Genomic DNA, 21,301 nt, shown 5'->3' with positions numbered 1-21,301 from the left:
ATCTTTAGTTATTTATTGAAGGGGTGTTGAGTCAGGCCTATTTATAGCTGGCTGCAATTTCAATTATACACCAATTAGGAATATCTTTCCTTGCACTTAAAGTTTCTCTATCAATTCTCTTTTGTGAAAGACAGAGTAATCATTTCATTTTGTGAAAGTGGTGGGTGTCACTTCAGATGGCGCTACAGTTAAAGCTAATGTCACTTGTAACATTGGAAAGGCAGCAAGGGAAAGAGTCATAATTGTGACACCAGTGAAGCTGCACTTTCACAGATTAGGGAAATTACTCATCATTGTGGATATACCATTTACAGGTGGGCAGGCAGTATGGGAGAGACATTTTTCCACTCAGGAAAGCAGTTTTGTAATACTCTTAATTCATCTCCTCTGCTGTAGCTATAGAGAATAATCAAAGCCAGCTGTCCTGTCAAGTGAATGGTCACATTAAAATTATGGCTAAGAGTGAAGTTGGGCACTCAGTGGCAAAGTGTGTCACTGAACACAATGTGCTAGGGTTCAATATATGCTTCATAACTTGTGCCGTCCATACCGTAATATCATCTGAAGACCACTGCTTTCTTGGAGAAAAATGAGTTTGCTGTGAATGCTTCAGCAATTAACCAAACCGAGCGAGGTGGCGCAGTGGCTAGCACACTGGACTCGCATTCAGGAGGACGATGGTATAATCCCACGTCCGGCCATCCTGATTTAGGTTTTCTGTGATTTCCCTAAATCGCTCCAGGCAAATGTCAGGATGGTTCCTTTGGAAGGGCACGGCCGACTTCCTTTCCCGTCCTTCCGTAATCCTACGAGACCGATAACCTCGCTGTCTGGTCTCCTCCCCCAAACAACCCAACCCAGTTAACCAATTCTATTTCAATATTGTCTCTATCTTTATTGGATATCCAATTATTTGTTTCTGTGCACATTTCTGTCGGAAGATTTTGGAGTTTCACCATACCTTAACTTAAATAGAGGTACAGTAATGTGGATTCCTCAGATACTTCTGCCAACTGAGTGCTCGCTTTTTGTTTATAGTGTAAATTGAATCTGTATGGCGTGGCTGGCACAAATCAAGGAATTTACAGCCATAGTTAATGCCAGAGCCAACTGAGCCTCTGGTTTTATATCCTTCATTTCTCTGCTGGCCAGAGGTACCTAAACAGCTGTCGAAACAAAGTGGTGCAAATTGACAGCACTCCTGACACCCATGTGTGAGGCCTGTCACAGCTTCAGCTTATCTACAAAATAACCAAAAATTGTCTCAGGTAAAGGTGTGATCGATGAAATTGATTCCGACATGAGCAACTACATAATATTGACAGCATTTTTTTCTTTTACTCACTCCCAAATTAGCTTCTTTTGTCTTGTGTATAATTCCTCATGAAACACACAGAAGAGCATTTTGAATTTCTTATGTTCTCTTAGTACAATTTCCGTAAGTGGGACCATTGAGCACATAAAATTCAAATTGAGGGACTGTTGCTTCATTGGCTTAGTCAGGACATGCTACTTGTCTCTTCATCAGTAGGAATTAATGCCTCAAATCTACACATTTTAGGAAGTGTGAGTTGGTTGTTCGCAAGTTTCTCACTGCTTTATGAGTGAAGCTAGCGGCTTGTACTGCTGCTTTCAGGGCCCAGAAAGACTGAGGAATAGCGTCAGAAAACAGGCAATAGACAGTGTTTGACATGATATGATCAAAAATTACTTTCAATTGCTCTTCCTCTTGGATGATTCCTGTGGACAAAAAGTGAATGCAAATTTTCTCATCTTTCTTGGTGCTATTTCTCATAAGAGGAGCAGTCGTATATGTAACATTCAAACTTTCTACTACTAGCAATCATTTCTTCCCTTTTTAAGGATCCTTGAACCTGATTTATATATGGGAATGTTAGTTTATATATTTGGTATAGGAAAAGATCTCACAACAAATAAAAATATGTAGAATTTATCACCTTGTCATTTGTTCTGTGGTTTAGAACATATTTGTTTATGATTCAAAGTCATAGCAACCTGCCAAAATCTACTGACAAAGCTGAAGTTAGTTTCCAGTAGGGACTGTATAAATAAGTAAGTTAATAGTTTGAACACAGTGATTCTTCACAACTTTGCTGTGAAGCTTAAAAGTGTCAAGGTGTCTAAAAATTAATGCTATAGGGAAATGAATTACATGCAGAGGAACAAAAGGAATTTAAAAATTTTGTTGGTAGTGTTTATTTTCAATACCAATTTAGCAAACTTCATTATCAGAAGTCAGATGTGCACATCACAAGCTGTCAAACAGGGTCTTAACTCCTGACGCAGGTGAGAAAATTCGTTCTTGTGGAAAGGCAAACAAAACTCTGCTTTAGATATCTCTGAAATAATGAGACTGTCTCTGACACTTAAATACAGTAATTATACCTGGATGTTTAGTAGGACTTCATTATTTGAGTAGCCTAAGAGGTGTTATAGGAAGTGGCAGTGTCTACAAAGTATTTTTTTGGCTTCCCAATATTAACTTTTGGACTGTTAGAAATTTATTCCAGTAAAGGGCAGTTTCCTTACAGCTGTATTGTATTATTTTGGTATTTATTTCATGTATGAACAACCAATTTCAAGAAAATATTGTTTCGTCTTTGGATACCAGTTAGGCACACTTCATGAATCCAATGCCATAAATACTGTAAATGTCATTCCATTGAGGATGGCAAGTATGATAAGTCTGTGACACAGCCTGATAATTCGTGTCAAAATACCATATATTCTCTGCATCAAAATGACATTTTTGTTTTGATGCAGAGGGTAATGGGTGTCTGACACGAATTATCAAATTTTGTTGCAGAAATATTATAGGCACCTCCCTTGATGGATTTATTTATTTATTTATTTATGTATTTATTTATTTATTTGTCACTCCGTAGACCATACAGTAAAACAGTATTGTACATGTCAGACACATTCCAGAAATGTATATCAGAAGAATTCAACAGTAAATGAGTGCTTAGTATTCCTGTAATTTAACATATTCACTTACATTGTAGTAACCCTTCTTGACAAGAAATTATTTTAACTATGTTTTAAAAGATGTTCTATTCTTCAGCCTCTTTTGGCAGTGCATTATAAAGAATGGTTCCAAAATGGATCATATGTTTTTGTTTATTACTTTTTCTGTATGGTGGGACCCACAGTTACAAGTATTAAACCTGTGGTAATTGTAAGTGATTTGCTGGCCACCAAGTCTAGCTTATTCCATAAGCCACAAGGGAATGGTTCAAAATGGTTCAAATGGCTCTGAGCACTATGGGACTCAACTGCTGAGGTTATTAGTCCCCTAGAACTTAGAACTAGTTAAACCTAACTAACCTAAGGACATCACAAACATCCATGCCCGAGGCAGGATTCGAACCTGCGACCGTAGCGGTCTTGCGGTTCCAGACTGCAGCGCCTTTAACCGCACGGCCACTTCGGCCGGCTCACAAGGGAATGGAAGTAACTAAAAGAAGCCATTCTAGCACCATGAGCAACATTCATTCATAAAATGTTTGTGCATCATTCCTATCTAACTCATTTCAGCCCAATAACAGTTGCAAAGCTTGCTTTTGATTCATGTTTTCAAATTCAACACAATTTGTTTTCTTCACATTGTGGATCAACCTGTTCGCATTGAAGCATGAATGTGAGGACTAGAGAACTTTACCAGGTATTGTGTACAGAGATTCCTTAACATCAGTCACTGTTACACTGTCATATGCGAACATGTTCTTTACTGCAGTTTCTGTGTGTGTGTAAGAGGGGGGGCTAACACGCTACTCTGTGGTGCACTTAATTCAACACTTTTCATCAGACACTCATCTGATTTTATGATTAGAATGAGCCTGTGATCATATTTTTCCAATATGATGATAATCAATCACTTATTTACTAACCCTTTTATCCTCACTGCTTCCAACTTACCTAAGAGAATTTCATGACTGATTGTGCCGAAAGGTTTCGATAGATCTAAATCAACTGCTACAACACTGCTGCTGTTATCTGTGTTATCTGTTTCATCTGTGTAAACCATTATCACTGTTTCTTTACTCCTACCTATTGTAAATAGAGTTACTGTACTTATATTCGATTAATGAAGCATGCACAACAGCTGTGTTAAGATGTACCCAAGTGTCTGTAACATTATGTGTTCATATTTTGCAATGAATCATGTAGCACCTTTTAATGGAACATAATAATTTTCGTAATCACTCAGTATCAACTGTGTGTATTTCTTTGTAGTGCATGGGAAGTGACAAATTCTATCTGCCTTCAGAATGTCTCTACCTATCCCCTCTCCTTACTCCAGGTCCCAAAATACACACACAACTAATAAATTGACAACATTTTCACATACAAACGTGTTACTATTGTGTTTGGTGGACACACACACACACACACACACACACACACACACACACACACGTGAGAGAAAGAAAGAGACTGGCTTTTAAACACATGCTTTAATTGCAGCTTGAGCAGATGGATCTGGAATCACGGGAGGCTGAACCTGCCATTAGACCCAGGCTGAGAACGCAGCTTGACAGTTACAGGGCAGAACTCAAAAGATTGACCCAAGAGTTTACAAAAGTTCGCAACACACAATTTGAGGATGGTAAGTGGTGTTTGTTGCTATCATTCATCAAATTTTGTTCATAACACTCCCTACCTAATCCCACTCTCACCAGAAGGGTCATGTGGCAAATATAAGATTGCATTTGTCAAATTATTGTTCAGTAACTCTTTCTTTCATAGTAATCATTCTCTCTGTACTTATCTAGTATAATTTTGTACAACAACTTAATGTAGATGTCTTAAATTACATAAATTTCAAGACTTTTGCTACAATCCATTGTAGTTTATGAAAGGATACGAAAAGAGTATATAAGTTCAAAGAAATACAAAATGCACTAAAGTCCAGCATCAATCCCAGTGGTGTTTCCATACTGCTCTTAGGTTGGCAATTCATCAGTTTCTCATTGCCAGTGGAATGATTGTTCCATGTAATGATTGAGAGGCATGAAAAGTGGCAATGAATTCCTAGTGCCGAAATAGAAACCATTCTCTTCTTTGCTGTTATCACTACAATTTTGACTGTTTTTTTTTCTTTTTTTTCTGAATATCTCAAGAATTATGAGGTTGTGGTTACACAGGAACCCTATGCCCAGCTTCAGACTATTCTCCCCCCCCCCTCCCCCTCCCCTCCCCTCCCAGATGATGTCATGTTTTCTGAGGGTGTTGCTAGGCTGGGACTCAAGAGTACAGATTAAAATTATAATCTTTGTCACAAATGTTCCTCTGTTTTCAGAGTATGTTGCAGATTACGAGATTGCGGTTGGGTTGAAATTTGACAGTTGGGTTGTGAGTTGGCAAAGCCAATGAATGTGAAAACTAGAAAACCTGTTGTGGTGACAGACTGGTCTGCTGTTTAGCCAAGGGTTATGTTTGGTTGAAATAAAACAGTGTTACTTGCAAAAATTAAACATAATAGTGTTTGTTGTCACAGATATGTTTTTTTTCTGAATATGTAATGAATTGTGAAGTTGTGGTTAGGTTTGGACCTAGTTGCACAGCTTAAATTAAATTGATAACCTTGGTTGTCAAAATATTTGCCCGGTTCTCCCAAGTGTGTCAAGATTTCAGAGGCTGTGATTTGACAAGACAGTGTGACAATATTCCTTTGAAACAAGTTGTCTATCTGCTGCTGTGTCATTGGCTGTGTAGACCCAGCAACTGATGTGCACACCTTCATTCCCTTCATATCACACAGAGAATGAAACGTGTAAGTACGCCATTTCTTCTGATCTAGTCTTTTACCTACAAAATGTATTTGGAGTAATAATTCTTTTCATCAGCAAAGAACAGAAAAAATTTCAGTATGAAAAAGGTTGAAAATTTGTAAAAGGATCTGCGTGTGGACTGGCTCACTTTTTGTCATTATGCACCTAAAAATCAGTGTGTTGGCAACACTGTAAGTCGAACCAGAAACTGCTAACTCACGATAGCTGCTGACTTCCCTTTGGGTTGTAAATTTTCTGATCAAGAAACTTCAGTCGCATGGGAGTAGGATTTTTGTTTTCATAGACTGGTGGACTCTAAATCATCTGAAAAGTCAGACTGGAGTGTATAATCCAAGAAATCAAACCTATTGTCCGATTCATCCCCAACATCGCTGATCAGTTGCTCAGTTTCCTCACCAGTATAAATTTGTGTACACAATTTCTCTTCTGTTGTAACATGTCTCTTCTTGAATAACCTTCACAGTGTTGATGGTACAAGATTATCAGGATTTCACAAAAAAAGAGAGGGTGGAGCAGTTCCAATGGTATGACTGCTTGTAAAAGAAAAATACAGGATCCACTTCCTGGGAAAGGAACCAGTACAATAACCAGAAGAGATTGCTGATGACAGAAGCCATTGTTACCTGAGTTGAGTAAACAATAATAAAGCTTCCAGTGGAATTGTGTAGAAGTCTGTCCAAATAATTCTTTGAAAGCACAAGATCATACTTTGAAAAGTGTGCCTGTAATAATCTCAAGATGAACACACAGACTGCAACTAGAGACAACAAGAACTTCCGAGAGGTAAACCCAAAGTAAGTGTGGTGCAACAAGAAGTGACTGTCAGTGCTTTGCATATTGTTAAGGGACAGCCACAAACACAGGTTCTGCAATGAAATGGCAGGCATGTGCGACACAGCTAGTAACATACTGCTGTCACGGGAGTGTAACCAGATGAACACATCAAACAAACATTGAAAGCTCTCTGTATTAAATGTGTAACATGATGATATTCTTTTTGTAGTACTCCTTTTCCACTAGGCCAAATGCTTTAGATTTACAATCAGTTTGCATTTTCTCCAGATATTGTACTTTTGAGACAGCACTTCCAGTCAATATCTTCAGGAGGTGAAGTTTATAGTATTAATACACACACATACAGGACGAGTTTGTTAAATGGAGACAAATTACAGGAAATGATCTATGAGAGGATAAGGAGCAAAAAGAGTCATAGGGGCATATGACCGGAAATTTGTTCTGTGGGAAGGACACTCCACTTGGAAGTGGAGATAAAAGATTTTTTGACAGTGTAGGTTACAATGATTGAAATCACATATGAGTATACATCAGGGAAGTGGGAATGTTCTGTCTACTGGTGTTTTAGCTCCCCACTCACAAGGGCAGTGAGCTGGAATACCATCCTGTTGTAGCCATGTTATCCTTCATACCACCAAAGGCACGTGTTCCAGCAGGGGAGGCAGGGCCACGTGGAAGAAGTACAGAAATGTCTCACCAGTGAAACATTGTGGAAGGACGACTGGCTCCTCAAGGCAGTCACCAGTAATAACTGGCCAACACATCTGAGGCTGAACCTGTGCTGATGGTTTGCTGCCACCATACCATGGATGTTCTCCATATCCCACTGGGGGGGGGGGGGGGGGGTTGGCAGAACATGCTGTTGCCTATTGCCTCCTCTGACCAGGCCAGGCTGCAGCTGTATGGGCTTAGTGTTCCAACCCAGTCCTCTTCCTACCTGCCGCTTGACTCGTCCCCCTTCTTCCCCCCCCCCCTCTTCTTTTTGTGGTCTTCCATGTGTCTGTCTCTGTGCTTCTCCTGTTCTGTCCATGTTGCTAGTCTTCGCAAGGCAGTCTTGGAGTAGAGTACCTCTAGTAAGTGGAAGGGGCTGGGGAATGTATGTCCTCTCATTCCACTCTGCTTTCAGGGGCTTCTGGCTGCTACCTAGATGGTCCACCTTTCTTGCTTTTCTTCCTTTGTCTCCCTTTCTTCTTTTAGTCCCTTACCTCACATTCACTGTCATTGGCTGGTAGACCTTGAGGTTTTCTTCCCCTGGGTCTTGCGTAGTAGGTGATCTCTGATCTGGAGTCATTTAGATCTTTCTTTCTGTCTGAGGACAGAGAGACTGATGACCTAGAAGTTTGGCCCCTTTAAGCATCCTATCAATCCACAGGTGAGTGAACCGAGCGAGGTGGCGCAGTGGTTAGACACTGGACTCGCATTCGGGAGGACGACGGTTCAGTCACGCGTCCGGTCATCCTGATTTAGGTTTTCTGTGATTTCCCTAAATCGCTCCCGGCAAATGCCGGGATGGTTCCTTTCAAAGGGCACGGCCGACTTCCTTCCCCGTCATTCCCTAATCCAATGAGACCGATGACCTCACTGTCTGGTCTCCTTCCCCAAACAACCCAATCCCACAGGTGAGTGGTGTAAAGGCAGATTCTACTGCCCCTTGTAAAGATGGCCCCATCTGTGAATAGGATGGGTGACAGACAAACAAGCACTATGAAAGACTGTGCGATGAACCAGCAATGAAACTGTTGCCATTGAGGCCAGTCTGTAGGTAATACGGTCTGCATGAATTGTGAGTGATACAGATAGTAGTAGTTATTGTGGAGAACGTTCTGATGGTCATCTGGCTTTCCCCATGCTGGCAGACCAACTGCTTGGTGCTGATACTGCAAACACTGTCACAGATCTTTTCTCTCCACCTTCAAGTGACCATAAGTTCCTGAATCGTTTCTTCCTGACTGTTTTTCGGGAATCGTTTCCTGCAGTTTGCACTGCCATTTAGCAAAATCACACTTTATAAGTAAAGATGTATGTTTTGTGGGCAGTAGCAGTACTCTAAAATGTTGCCTCCTGAAGGTGAGTACTAGCCAGCAGTTCAGTCTTGTAAGTTTATAGTTTTCTCTGGTGACCTTTCCTTTCAGTAAAAAAGTATTATCTTGAGATTGTTTCCACAAAATGATTAATTTTATCTTGCCATGTGTTGTTTCATATATGTTGTTGTTGTTGTTGTTGTTGTGGTGGTGGTGGTGGTGGTGGTGGTGGTGGTGGTGGTGGTGGTCTTCAGTCCTGAGACTGGTTTGCTGCAGCTCTCCATGCTACTCTATCCTGTGCAAGCTTCTTCATCTCCCAGTACTTACTGCAACCTACATCCTTCTGAATCTGCTTAGTGTATTCATATCTTTGGTCTCCCTCTACGATTTTTACCCTCCACGCTGCCCTCCAATACTAAATTTGTGATCCCTTGATGCCTCACAACATGTCCTACCAACCGGTCCCTTCTTCTTGTCAAGTTGTGCCATAAACTCCTCTTCTCCCCAATTGTATTCAATACCTCCTCATTAGTTATGTGATCTACCCATCTAATCTTCAGCATTCTTCTGTAGCACCACATTTTGAAAGCTTCTATTCTCTTCTTGTCCAAACTAGTTATCGTCCATGTTTCACTTCCATACATGGCTACACTCCGTACAAATACTTTCAGAAACGACTTCCTGACACTTAAATCTATACTCAATGTTTACAAATTTCTCTTCTTCAGAAACGCTTTCCTTGCCATTGCCAGTTTACATTTTATATCCTCTCTACTTCGACTATCATCAGTTATTTTGCTCCCCCAAATAGCAAAACTCCTTTACTATGTTAAGTGTATCATTTCCTAATCTAATTCCCTCAGCATCACCCAACTTAATTCAACTACATTCCATTATCCTCGTTTTGCTTTTGTTGATGTTCATCATATATCCTCCTTCCAAGACACTGTCCATTCTGTTCAACTGCTCTTCCAAGTCCTTTGCTGTCTCTGACAGAATTACAATGTCATCAGCGGACCTCAAAGTTTTTATTTCTTCTCCATGGATTTTAATACCTGCTCCGAACTTTTCTTTTGTTTCCTTTACTGCTTGCTCAATATACAGATTGAATAACATCGGGGAGAGGCTACAACCCTGTCTCACTCCCTACCCAACCACTGCTTCCCTTTCATGCCCCTCAACTCTTATAACTGCCATCTGGTTTCTGTACAAATTGTAAATAGGATTTCGCTCCCTGTATTTTACCCCTGCCACCTTTAGAATTTGAAAGAGAGTATTCCAGTCAACATTGTCAAAAGCTTTCTCTAAGTCTACAAATGCTAGAAACATAGGTTTGCCATTCCTTAATCCATTTTCTAAGATAAGTCGTAGAGTCAGTATTGCCTCACGTGTTCCAACATTTCTACGGAATCCAAACTGATTTTCCCTGAGGTCGGCTTCTACCAGTTTTTCCATTCGTCTGTAAAGAATTCATGTTAGTATTTTGCAGCTGTGACTTATTAAACTGATAGTTCGGGAATTTTCACATCTGTCAACACCTGCGTTCTTTGGGATTGGAATTATTATATTCTTCTTGAAGTCTGTGGGTATTTTGCCTGTCTCATACATCTTGCTCGCCAGATGGTAGAGTTTTGTCAGGACTGGCTCTCCCAAGGCTGTAAGTAGTTCTAATGGAATGTTGTCTACTCCCGGGGCCTTGTTTCGACTTAGGTCTTTCAGTGCTCTGTCAAACTCTTCACGCAGTATCGTATCTCCCATTTCATCTTCATCTACATCCTCTTCCATTTCCATAATATTGTCCTCAAGTACATCGCTCTTGTATAGACCCTCTATATACTCCTTCCACTTTCTGCTTTCCCTTCTTTGCTTAAAATTGGGTTTCCATCAGAGCTCTTGATATTCACGGAAGTGGTTCTCTTTTCTCCAAAGGTCTCTTTAATTTTCCTGTAGGCAGTATCTATCTAACCCGTAGTGAGATAAGCCTCTACATCCTTACATTTGTCCTCTAGCCATCCCTGCTTAGCCATTTTACACTTCCTGTCGATCTCATTTTTGAGACATTTGTATTCCTTTTTGCCTGCTTCATTTACTGCGTTTTTACATTTTCTCCTTTCATCAATTAAATTCAATATTTCTTCTGTTACCCAAGGATTTCTACTAGCCCTCATCTTTTTACCTACTTGATCCTCTGCTGCCTTCAGTACTTCATCCCTCAGAGCTACCCATTCTTCTTCTATTGTATTTCTTTCCCCCATTCCTGTCAATTGTTCCCTTATGCTGTCCCTGAAACACTGTACAACCTCTGGTTCTTTCAGTTTATCCAGGTCCCATCTCCTTTCTGTATCTACCGACAGAAGAATCCACAATCTGTCAAGTCTTATTTTATTTGGATGGATAACCAGGTTCATTCATCCCTGTAGATATCATCAGTTCTTAAGAGGAAACTAAATATAAATTTGCTTCAGAATTTTTTAAACATGAACATACAAACTGAAAGACAAGTAGTTTTATTCCCTTATAAGACAGCAAAACAGAGGACATGAAAGTTGTTAACTGAGTTGACTAACAAGTGACGTCATGCATAAATAATGCTACTTCGTAATTGGATGGATTAAAAAGAATAAAAAAATGTCTACTCACCAAGTGGTGGCAGGAGTAACATGTACACACACACACACACACACACACACACACACACACACACACAAAAAGGCTTAACTCATGTAAGAGTTTGGAGCCAATGGCTGCTTCTTCTGGCAGAAGAGTTGAAGGGGAAGGAAGTGGGTTGAAGGAAAAGTGCTGGAGAGGTTTAGGAAACAGGTTACAGTTCAGAAGTCACCCATAACCCTAGGTCAGGGGAGACTTACCAGATGGGATGAGAAGGAAAGACTTCTCATTTCATCCAGTAAGTCTCCCCTGACCCAGGGTTCTGGGTGACTTTTCTGAGCTGCAGCTCCTCCGCTTATGACTGCTTGAAGTGCGGCTGTTGCTGTATCGGCAGCAACAACAAGCAGCCAGATGCCACCCGGAAAAATTGTTCTGGTGCGCCCAAGCTGCCACATCCGTGCATGCACAGAGCAATCTGAGCTGTTGTGGGGAGGGGGGTAGTCTCCGCTCGACCCATGTTTAGGTTTAGTAATTTTGCTGTCCCTCTACATTTATAGTTCTCATGTCAAATGAAAACAAAATGGATTTCTGTTGCTGGGAGCTAGCAGTGAATTAAAATACTTTCACTTAATTATGGAAGGCTAAAATATGTTATTAGTTTCAGTTTTCTGATTTTATTTTATTACCAGGTTTTTGGCAGTCGCACATTAATTGCCTGCAGAACAATGAAGTTATTTTCATCAATTTGCCAAAGAAATTTGGCTTTCATTAATATTTTTCACAGAGGCAGTCAATTTACTTGAAACGATGTGTTTCATCCGACACTATTGGCTAGCGTCAACTGTTTGTTGAATTACAAGTGCACATTTATATCTTCTGGCACATATAGCATTATGTCATAATAAAGAACTAAATGTTAGATATTACAATACTGGTAATCAAAGATAATTTGCAGCCCAATAACCTCACTGAAAACTTAATATCATGTTGGGGCCTTTTTCTTTGTGAATCTGGACAAACGAATGTGCACTTTAAGCCAAATTTGGGTTGTGAAATACTGATGCTCTTGGAGTATACCATGATGCCCTGTTTCGTTTATGATATAATGTAAGATCTCTTAATGCTATATAGGTACGAACATGTGGGTTTCCTATGTCATTGTAGCTGCAAATGCGCAGAAACATCATTTTCTGGTACTCTGACAACTTCTGGAACGGATTGTAATAGTTCACGGGAAAATACAGTGAATATTGGTTGAAAAGCATTACTTTCAAAGTAAATTTCATTTTATGCAAGATGAATTATGTTAAATGTGTGAATGGGCTTTGAATTTCATAAATCACAGAGCGTTTGATTCTCATTTAAAGCTTTGAGGGCCAGCCACTTAGAAGAATTAAAGTGTAACATGCAAAAAAAGATCAATATTATATTTCAAAGTTTAGCTTTTCTTGTAGCTACACTATGTATATTAAATAAAACCATCAACTTTTCCTATTTGTGTGTTAGCGTTCCTGAACAGTGAAGTTGGTGTTGGCTTACTACATCACGTGTCCTCAGCTCTGAATATCTGCTGTCATCAGCTGGAGGGGTCTAGTGACATGAGCTATGATTGGCTTATTAAAGCACAAAGCAATCTCGATTTCAATGCTTCAGAAACTAGTGTGCTGTGTTTGGTGGAATTCGAATATACAGGGTGTTACAAAAATGTATGGCCAAACTTTCAGGAAACATTCCTCACACACAAAGAAAGAAAATATGTTATGTGGACATGTGTCTGGAAACGCTTACTTTCCATATTAGAGCTCATTTTATTACTTCTCTTCAAATCACATTAATCATGGAATGGAAACACACAGCAACAGAACGTACCAGCGTGACTTCAAACACTTTGTTACAGGAAATGTTCAAAATGTCCTCCGTTAGCGAGGATACATGCATCCACCCTCCGTCGCATGGAATCCCTGATGCGCTGATGCAGCCCTGGAGAATGGCATATTGTATCACAGCCGTCCACAATACGAGCACGAAGAGTCTCTACATTTGGTAACGGGGCTGCTTAGACAAGAGCTTTCAAATGCCCCCATAAATGAAAGTCAAGAGGGTTGAGGTCAGGAGAGCGTGGAGGCCATGGAATTGGTCCGCCTCTACCAATCCATCGGTCACCGAATCTGTTGTTGAGAAGCGTACGAACACTTCGACTGAAATGTGCAGGAGCTCCATCGCGCATGAACCACATGTTGTGTCGTACTTGTAAAGGCACATGTTCTAGCAGCACAGGTAGAGTATCCCGTATGAAATCATGATAACGTGCTCCATTGGGCGTAGGTGGACGAAACTAAAATGAGCTCTAACATGGAAATTAAGCGTTTCCGGACACATGTCCACATAACATCTTTTCTTTATTTGTGTGTGAGGAATGTTTCCTGAAAGTTTGGCTGTACCTTTTTGTAACACCCTGTATATTCTTTCGTAGTATGAAAATATTTTGCTGCTCATCAAAGACCTCTCCAGAACATGTAATCCCCACCCCCACAGTTCCAAAGGAAAATATATGTCACTTAACACGGAAATAGCAGTGTATTTTCACGTGGAAAAAATGTATTTTTAACTGGGAAAAATCCGGGAATTTCTCTTCTTTGTCCACATACAGAGGAGTCCAAAAAATGTATCCACTGTTTAAAAGCCCATAACTTGCAAACTAATTGACGGAGTTGTCTCATTTTTGGTGAAAGTGTAACTTAAAGTCAAACTCATAGATATCACTGTAGGTGTTCGAAATGGTCACCATTAACATCCACACACAAACGGTGCCGCCGAACTGCAGCACGAACTATTGACTGTAACTTGTTCAGTTGGATATTTGCACATGAATGTACGATGGATTCTTGAAGTTCATCCAATGTGCAGGGCTTTTGTTGATAAACAAAATCCTTTAGTGTTCCTCACAGGTAAAAGTCCAGAGGAGTTAGGTCTGGGGAATGTGGTGGATACTTCACAGCACCTCTATGGCCTATCCATCTTCCTGGTAGATTTTCATTGAAATACGCCCTAACACAATTTTGATAGTGGGCTGGGGCACCATCTTGTTGAAAGTAAACTCTTCTGTCTCCATACAAGTCTCAGATGGCAGGTAAAATGAATGTCTGAAGCTTCTGTAGGTACACCTCACCAGTAACTGTGCCGTCAAAAAAGAATGGCCCAATTAAGCCCCGGTAAGACAACCCGCACCACACATTTACTCCTGGCAAATTCACGGCTTTGTCTACACGGACGTTCGGATTTTCGGCGGCCCAGTGGATGCAGTTGTGGCGATTTACTGTACCATTGAGTTTGAACTGTGCCTCATCAGACCACACAATCATCTCTGCAAACTCTTGATCGTTGCGCACCATGTTAGTAAACCACTCACAGTACTCCATTCTACGATCTGGGTCATCCTCGATTATTGCGTGTAGCAGTTGTGGGATGTAGCACTTCCCCTTTGCTGTCTTCAACATTCGCCAAACACTTGAGCGACCTCACTTCAGTTTCACGGTCACACACTCTCACAGACTTCTGTGGTGAGCGAGTGAATTGTTGTAACACGTGACGGGAGTTAGCTGGACTTGTTACTGTTACAGGTCGTCCAGATCGTTATTTGTGTACATCTTTAACACACCCTTTGGCTTCAGATTTGTCTCAAATGCGACGAATTGTTAAACGTGTCTGTGGCTCTGTTTGATACTCATTTCACCATCTCTGTTGAATCTCATTAATGTTTTCGTACTTAAAATACCACTTCAAAACTGACTTCCTTTCATTGAATGTAAGCCTTGTGCCAGCCATGTTTACTCGAGTAACTAGGTGCAGCTAAGAACAAAACTCTGACTATTTGGCGACTGTCATCTGACAAAACAGAACAACGCAATACTACACTTGTGTGGCGATTGCCGGAACTACAAACTATTACACTACCAAAGATGAGACAACTCTGTCAATTACTTTGCCAGTTATGGACTTTTAAACAGTGGATACATCTTTTTGGACCCCTCTGTATATATCCTGCTCTAGCTCCTGTTCCTTATCTGAGTTTCATTTTTTCGTTAACATCATTTCCACCACTCACGTTATCTTGTGTGTGTGAAAAATACTATTTTATATATGGCTTTTGTAATTAACAGTGTGAATTGGTGTCCAGGTTTAAGGAAATCAGGGGCATACCATACCCAATAAGACCATACTATATGGAACCATGAAATGGCAAGTGGAGGTACCACTTTTCCTGCGTGTGTCGACCATTGGAATTCTCGCAGTATCCCGTAGTTGGCAGAAATTGAAACACCTCAGACCCATACCTGAATGGGCTAAGAAGCTTACTGCACCGTGCTGGTGCCCCCAGCACTGTCGATCAGTGAATAAATAAAACCTGAAGTACTTGACAGCCATACAAAAGTACTTTCAAAGAAGAAAACAATGAGTGAAGAAGAGATGTGTGCTGAAATGTTGCAAAAATTAGATGCAAGGAAGGCTTGGTAATGAAATGATGCTGGCAAAAACAAAAACCTCCAAACAAATTGTATATTTTATTCATTGCTAACCAATCTTCATCATAAAACAATATCGTAGGGGAAAAAAATATGATTGGTCCATTGTTAAAAACTTCATATTTTGACTGTTCTATTTTTGTGGGAAATGTAGTGCGTAACCAGATACAACATTATTAGTCACCTGTTAATTTATAAAGAAATTGCAATTTCAATGAGATGAAGAGTTGAGCATTTTGTATGCATATTGGCTAATATCTCTCTTATCAAAGATGTCATCACCAGTAGAGTATTCACCAACTCAACGGATTATCCATTTGCTGTTGATAATAATTTTCCTTGTGTATGTATGTTGTGTGGCATTTTATAGTTTGGATTAATATGGCTCAGTCATGTCTCCATGACAAATGGCATTGCAGAAGAGTTTAAATCCTGTTGACACTGCAGAGTGCAACAGCAAAGGCATGTTATGATATACTTTGAATACCACAGAGAGAATGTACAGAAGTATGACAAATTGAAATATGTGCTAAAGAAACTAAACTTCAGTTTGAGGCAAAAATGTTATCGAACAAGAGATAATTTATTTAGAATTCTGTGATTGTGAATAGTACACCACATACGAAAAGATGGCTGGTGTCAGACATGTATATTTGTTAGATGACCTTCAGAAGGAAAGCATCAAAGATAATTTCATAGGAAATATTATCATTATTTCAAATGATTGTATACTAGATTTTCAATATACCTTAACAGTTTTAGAGAACAGGGCAATTACAAAACCAATAAATTGACATTAACTGTTAAGTGATATTTATTGTACCTATTCTTAAACAAACTCCCTGCATCAATTTTGCAGCTCATGGCAGAAGAGCTGTTGAGCATACACAGTCTGTGGTGGCATGTTTGCCAATTTTGAGACAAGGGGAACAGTGACATGCTTTATACTTTTACTGAGGTTAAAATTTACATGCAGTATTCTGAACTTACCACCTAATTGAAATTGCTTTATAAATTGACAGTTGAAGAATAATGGATCATTTGGTTACAACCTGTATTATCATTCTCACAAAAATTCTTTATAGATAACTGCATCATCTGCAAAAAAGCCAGAGTAAGGTTACTATTTTCTGCCAGGTCATTAATATGCAATATGAACAGCAAGGACCCCATATGCTTCTGGGTTGGGACACACCTGTATTTACTTCAGCACCTGCTGATTACTCTCCATCCAAGAAATCCTCAATCCGGGCACATGTTTCATTTTATGACCCATAAGATAATTTGGTGTGTCTACATAGAAATGCCCTATTTTTAGTTTGATCCCAGTCCAGAATTAAATGAAATAAATTTCCTTCTCAAAAATAAGTTTTATGACTAGTTAAGTTAAAAGAAATAGATCAAGTCAAAAGACTTGCATGTGAGCCCAAAAGTTTGGAGGTATTGAAGGTTCTGCACTGCAGGAACGAACACCCTGTCCTTCATGTAGCCCCAGAGGAAAAAAAAAAAAAAAAAAACAGTGGTGTGATGTCATGAGAAAGGAGGTCAGTTTACAGCCCATCCCATCCTGTCTAGTGACCTGGGAATTTTAGATTCAGAGTTGTCCAAAAGTCTAACAAAGAGTGAAGTGGAGCACCATTTTGTTGAAACCAAGGATTTGGTTGCAGGTCTCCAACCTGGAGAAAAGCAAACATCTCCTGGCACACTGTTCCTGTGACAATCTCCTCAGCAAAACGAATGGTCCAGTGATCTTGTCGCACATAAGGTGCCACAAAACATTCACTTTTGGGCTATCTTGCACCTTTTGCCTCATCCTGTGGGGTTTGAGACGTGGAATGTGGCCTCATCGCAAAACATATTATAAAGTAAGATTCTAATGATTTAGTTACACATTGCACTTGCAAATTCATATTGACATTTCTTGTCATCAGGCTTTATGGCCTGCAGAATCTGCATCTTCTATGAATATAGATACAGCTGCAATTTGAGGACCTTATGAATTGTTGCACATGACATCTGAAGTTCCTGTGTAGTCTGAAAAATTCATTTGCATGGAGTTCATTGGAATACTTGGTGAACATCCTGAAACTTAGTTGCAGAGACTTGCTGACCCCTGCATGCTACCAGTGTCTAGGAAACTGCCAAGCTATGCTTTCATCCTCATCCATCTATATTCTTGTAAACATAATGAATCTGCCTTTGCACAATAACTGTATATCAAAGATCAGGATGTGCCTTTCTCCTGAACTGATGCCATTTTCACATGGATGGACAACATTGAATCAGTAAAAAAATTAGACAGCCTTTTTTGGTCCTTCTGCATCCAACAGATAAGTCAGATGTGAAACAAAGATAGATTTACTATTTTTAATTTGCTTAAAAAAATAGGGCAGTTTGGCGTACTTTCATCACTAGATGTGAATGCAGCACTGAGTCAGATGTGTGTCTGTAGTCAAGAAATACTGTTTCTACCTGATTGTATTGATTCGTGTCTTCTGGGCTGACATGTATGAAAGCCCAAATTCAGTTGTACATGATGAAGTTTGTGCAACCCATGTTTGTTGGTATTTTGTTCAAAAAATCTCGTTACAATTGAGCTCAGAATTACGTTCTAAGATTCTTCAATCGTTGTATCTCATTGCTCCTGTATAGTAGTTTTGCGGATCACATTTGCTGTACCTTCTGGTAGACAGGTGTGACAGTTTTCTGTTCAGGGAATCTACGGTCATATCAATGAGCAGTTAATCACTGTGCTTGAAAAGATAGCTGAGAAATGGAATGTAGGACAAAAGGCAAGAAAAAATGACAGTATTGCCAGTTGGAGACCATCTGTAACTAGATAAGATAGGTTTCTTCCCTCATCTGTTATGAATACATCATTTTTACTTTACTGCACTATTTTAGCGAATAGTGCTTGGTGTAGCTGATTATTTACTTGCACACACACACACACACACACACACACACACACACACACACACACACACACACAGTGGGTCAAAATTCATGAAAAGATTATGACTGTGAATGACTTTATATGTATATATGAAAGTAGAATGTAGATGATGTTTCATTATTCTGTTAATATAAAGACAAATACTAGTAGATAAATGAAAATTTAAACAATGATACATTTGAAAAAGGTGGATAAGTTTCCAAATGTTGTACTTCACTACTGTTCCTTAACTATCATAAATTTTGTAGAGATTTTCATATTCTCTTCACATACATGGCTGCTACTTATCTGTTGCACACTTTGTTTTAAGGTCTTTACTCTCAAGATGATATTTACAGTAACAATGTCAATGTTACTGAGGAACAAAAGCGATCACTGTTGGATAACTCAGAGAGACTAGAGAGAACGGGAAAGCAGTTGACAACAGGCTATCGCATGATTTTGGAGACCGAAGAAATTGGTTCACAGGTTTTACAGGATCTGAATTCTCAGCGGGAAACTATACAGCGATCACGAAATAGGGTAACGATAGCGTTATGCTCTTTATTTGTGAAATGTAACGTAGTACTTTATTTTGCCTCACTATAATCTCCTTATTTTTCAGCTACGAGAAACGAATGCAGAACTTGGCCTTAGTTCAAGACTGATAAGTGGAATGTTGAGACGTTCATGGATACATCGATTTATATTATATGGTGTTGCTGTGGTCTTTGTTGTCACAATTGTTGTTGTCATCAGTTTAGTGGTAATGAAACATACTAATTAAAATTGTATTTAATGGTGGAACTTCTGAGAGCCATGTATCTAATTAATATGGTGCCAATGTAGTATTCATTGTATTGTTGTGCCATGGCAACTGTATGTTTTTTAAGGTTGTAAACATTCCTGATTTTACATATTGCTGTGAACTTATTTCAAGTGAAAATTAATGTATGAAAGTCTGGCAAGAAAATAGTTGACTGTTTTGAATCAAAATCTTCAGCGTATATTTAATGGTGTTTGGTAATATTTGTGAAGAAACAACTATCATAAATTTTGTTGTTTCTTAATTTTGCATCTTTGAGGCTTTGCTTTGGCAACCAAGAGAGGCTAGTTGTTTGGTGCAGCTACAAGAGTCCAGTTACATCACCTACTGAACTTTGGCATGTTCTGTTTTTATTTACTCAGCTAACACCATGAAGGTCTGACATCATCACTGCATGAAATATCATTTGTTTGTGCTGTGCAAGTGTATTTGATGTTATCTGCTCACACATAACATTATGAGACAGATGTACCTTCGGGAGTCAAAATTCCTAGTAATGCCAACACATGCATAGACAAGTACAAGAAACTATCCTAATTTTTGGAACTGTTAATTCTTTCCTCAAGGAGGAAAAAGCGATACGTTAGAAAGGTAGGGTAGGTCACTTTGCCCCAGGACCTTATTCTGCATTTCTTACACTTTCTTGTGTGTTATTGACAGTGCTAAGAATTTCACTTCCTGAAGGCAAGTACTAGCCAGCCATTCTGTTTCAAAATCTTATTATTTTCTCAAGTGAATTTTCCTTTTGGTGCTATTAAGTGAACAGTATGTTCCATTTGAAGAATACTGCAGTGAGAGAATGGCTTAACACAAGAGAGAATGCACAGTTGCTTTAGCTTTCAAATTGACTTGATCTATCCCACATTCTTACTTTCAAACATATGTACCCCTGCTCTTAAATCTGGCATGCATTATTGCAAGCATATTGAAATTTCAGAAAGAATTTAAGCTGGGGAGAGATGAAAGATTTGGAGAATACGAGGCAGTACCCAAAAGAAACTGAACTTCTTATTTTTTTAACTTATTTATTCACATTTTAAGAACAAACCTTCACACCCCTTCAAAGTACTCTCCACTTGCACTGATATACACTTGTCTAATCTTTTATTCCATTTTTAAAACTTTGTTTAAATTCATCTTTTGTGATGATTGGCAGCACCTCTGTCATATGTTTCTTCACAACAGCAACATCAGCAAAACTCTTTCCTTTCATGTCTCTCTTCATTCCAAGGAATAAAAGAAATTGCACTGTGCAATGTCGGGTGAGTATGGGCTGTGAGGAACATGGTCATACCATTTTTGGTCAAGAATAGTCGTACGGAAAGGACGGTGTGAGCAGGGGCATTGTCATGATGGAAAAATCAGTTACCCAACTGCCACAAATAGGGCTGCTTTCGTCTCGTCGCACACTGTTGTGCAATCTTTTCAAAACTTCCTAATAGAAAGCCTGGTTAGCTTTATAACCCTGTGGAAGAAATTCTGAATGGATTACTCCTGTCACATCAGAAAAACAAATCAGTATTGTCTTAATGTTTGATTTCACCCTACAAGCTTTCTAGGAGTGAGGCGCCTTTGCTGTCTCCAACTGGCTTGATTATTGCTTTAATTCAGGACCATAAGCATAGCACAAAGTTTTGTCACCTCTGATAATTTCTGAAAAAAAATGTTTGGATCATATCAGGACTCTTCTTTCAAAGCACAGCATGCTTCCATGTGACCTTGTTTTTATTCAACAGTCAGCAGCCGTGGCATGAATATGGCAGCCACGCTTTCGTTCT

General features: G+C 39.4%; 1 protein-coding gene across 1 annotated transcript in view; it reads left to right on the top strand.

Annotated features, from left to right (window-relative positions):
* Positions 1-19,612, top strand: part of LOC126234699 (vesicle transport through interaction with t-SNAREs homolog 1A) — a 31,910-nt gene extending 12,298 nt beyond the window's left edge. Inside the window, exons 3-5 of the mRNA XM_049943440.1 lie at positions 4,489-4,630; positions 19,029-19,240; positions 19,323-19,612. Of these exons, the coding sequence (XP_049799397.1) occupies positions 4,489-4,630; positions 19,029-19,240; positions 19,323-19,484 (516 nt within the window). The 3' untranslated portion in view covers positions 19,485-19,612. The remainder of the gene's footprint in view (positions 1-4,488; positions 4,631-19,028; positions 19,241-19,322) is intronic.
* Positions 19,613-21,301: the final 1,689 nt, after the last annotated feature.

Source organism: Schistocerca nitens, chromosome 2 (genome assembly GCF_023898315.1).
Source record: "Schistocerca nitens isolate TAMUIC-IGC-003100 chromosome 2, iqSchNite1.1, whole genome shotgun sequence".
Classification (NCBI taxonomy): Eukaryota; Metazoa; Arthropoda; class Insecta; order Orthoptera; family Acrididae; genus Schistocerca; species Schistocerca nitens.
Note: the sequence above shows the minus strand (reverse complement) of the source record. Positions and strands in the feature narration are given on the sequence as shown.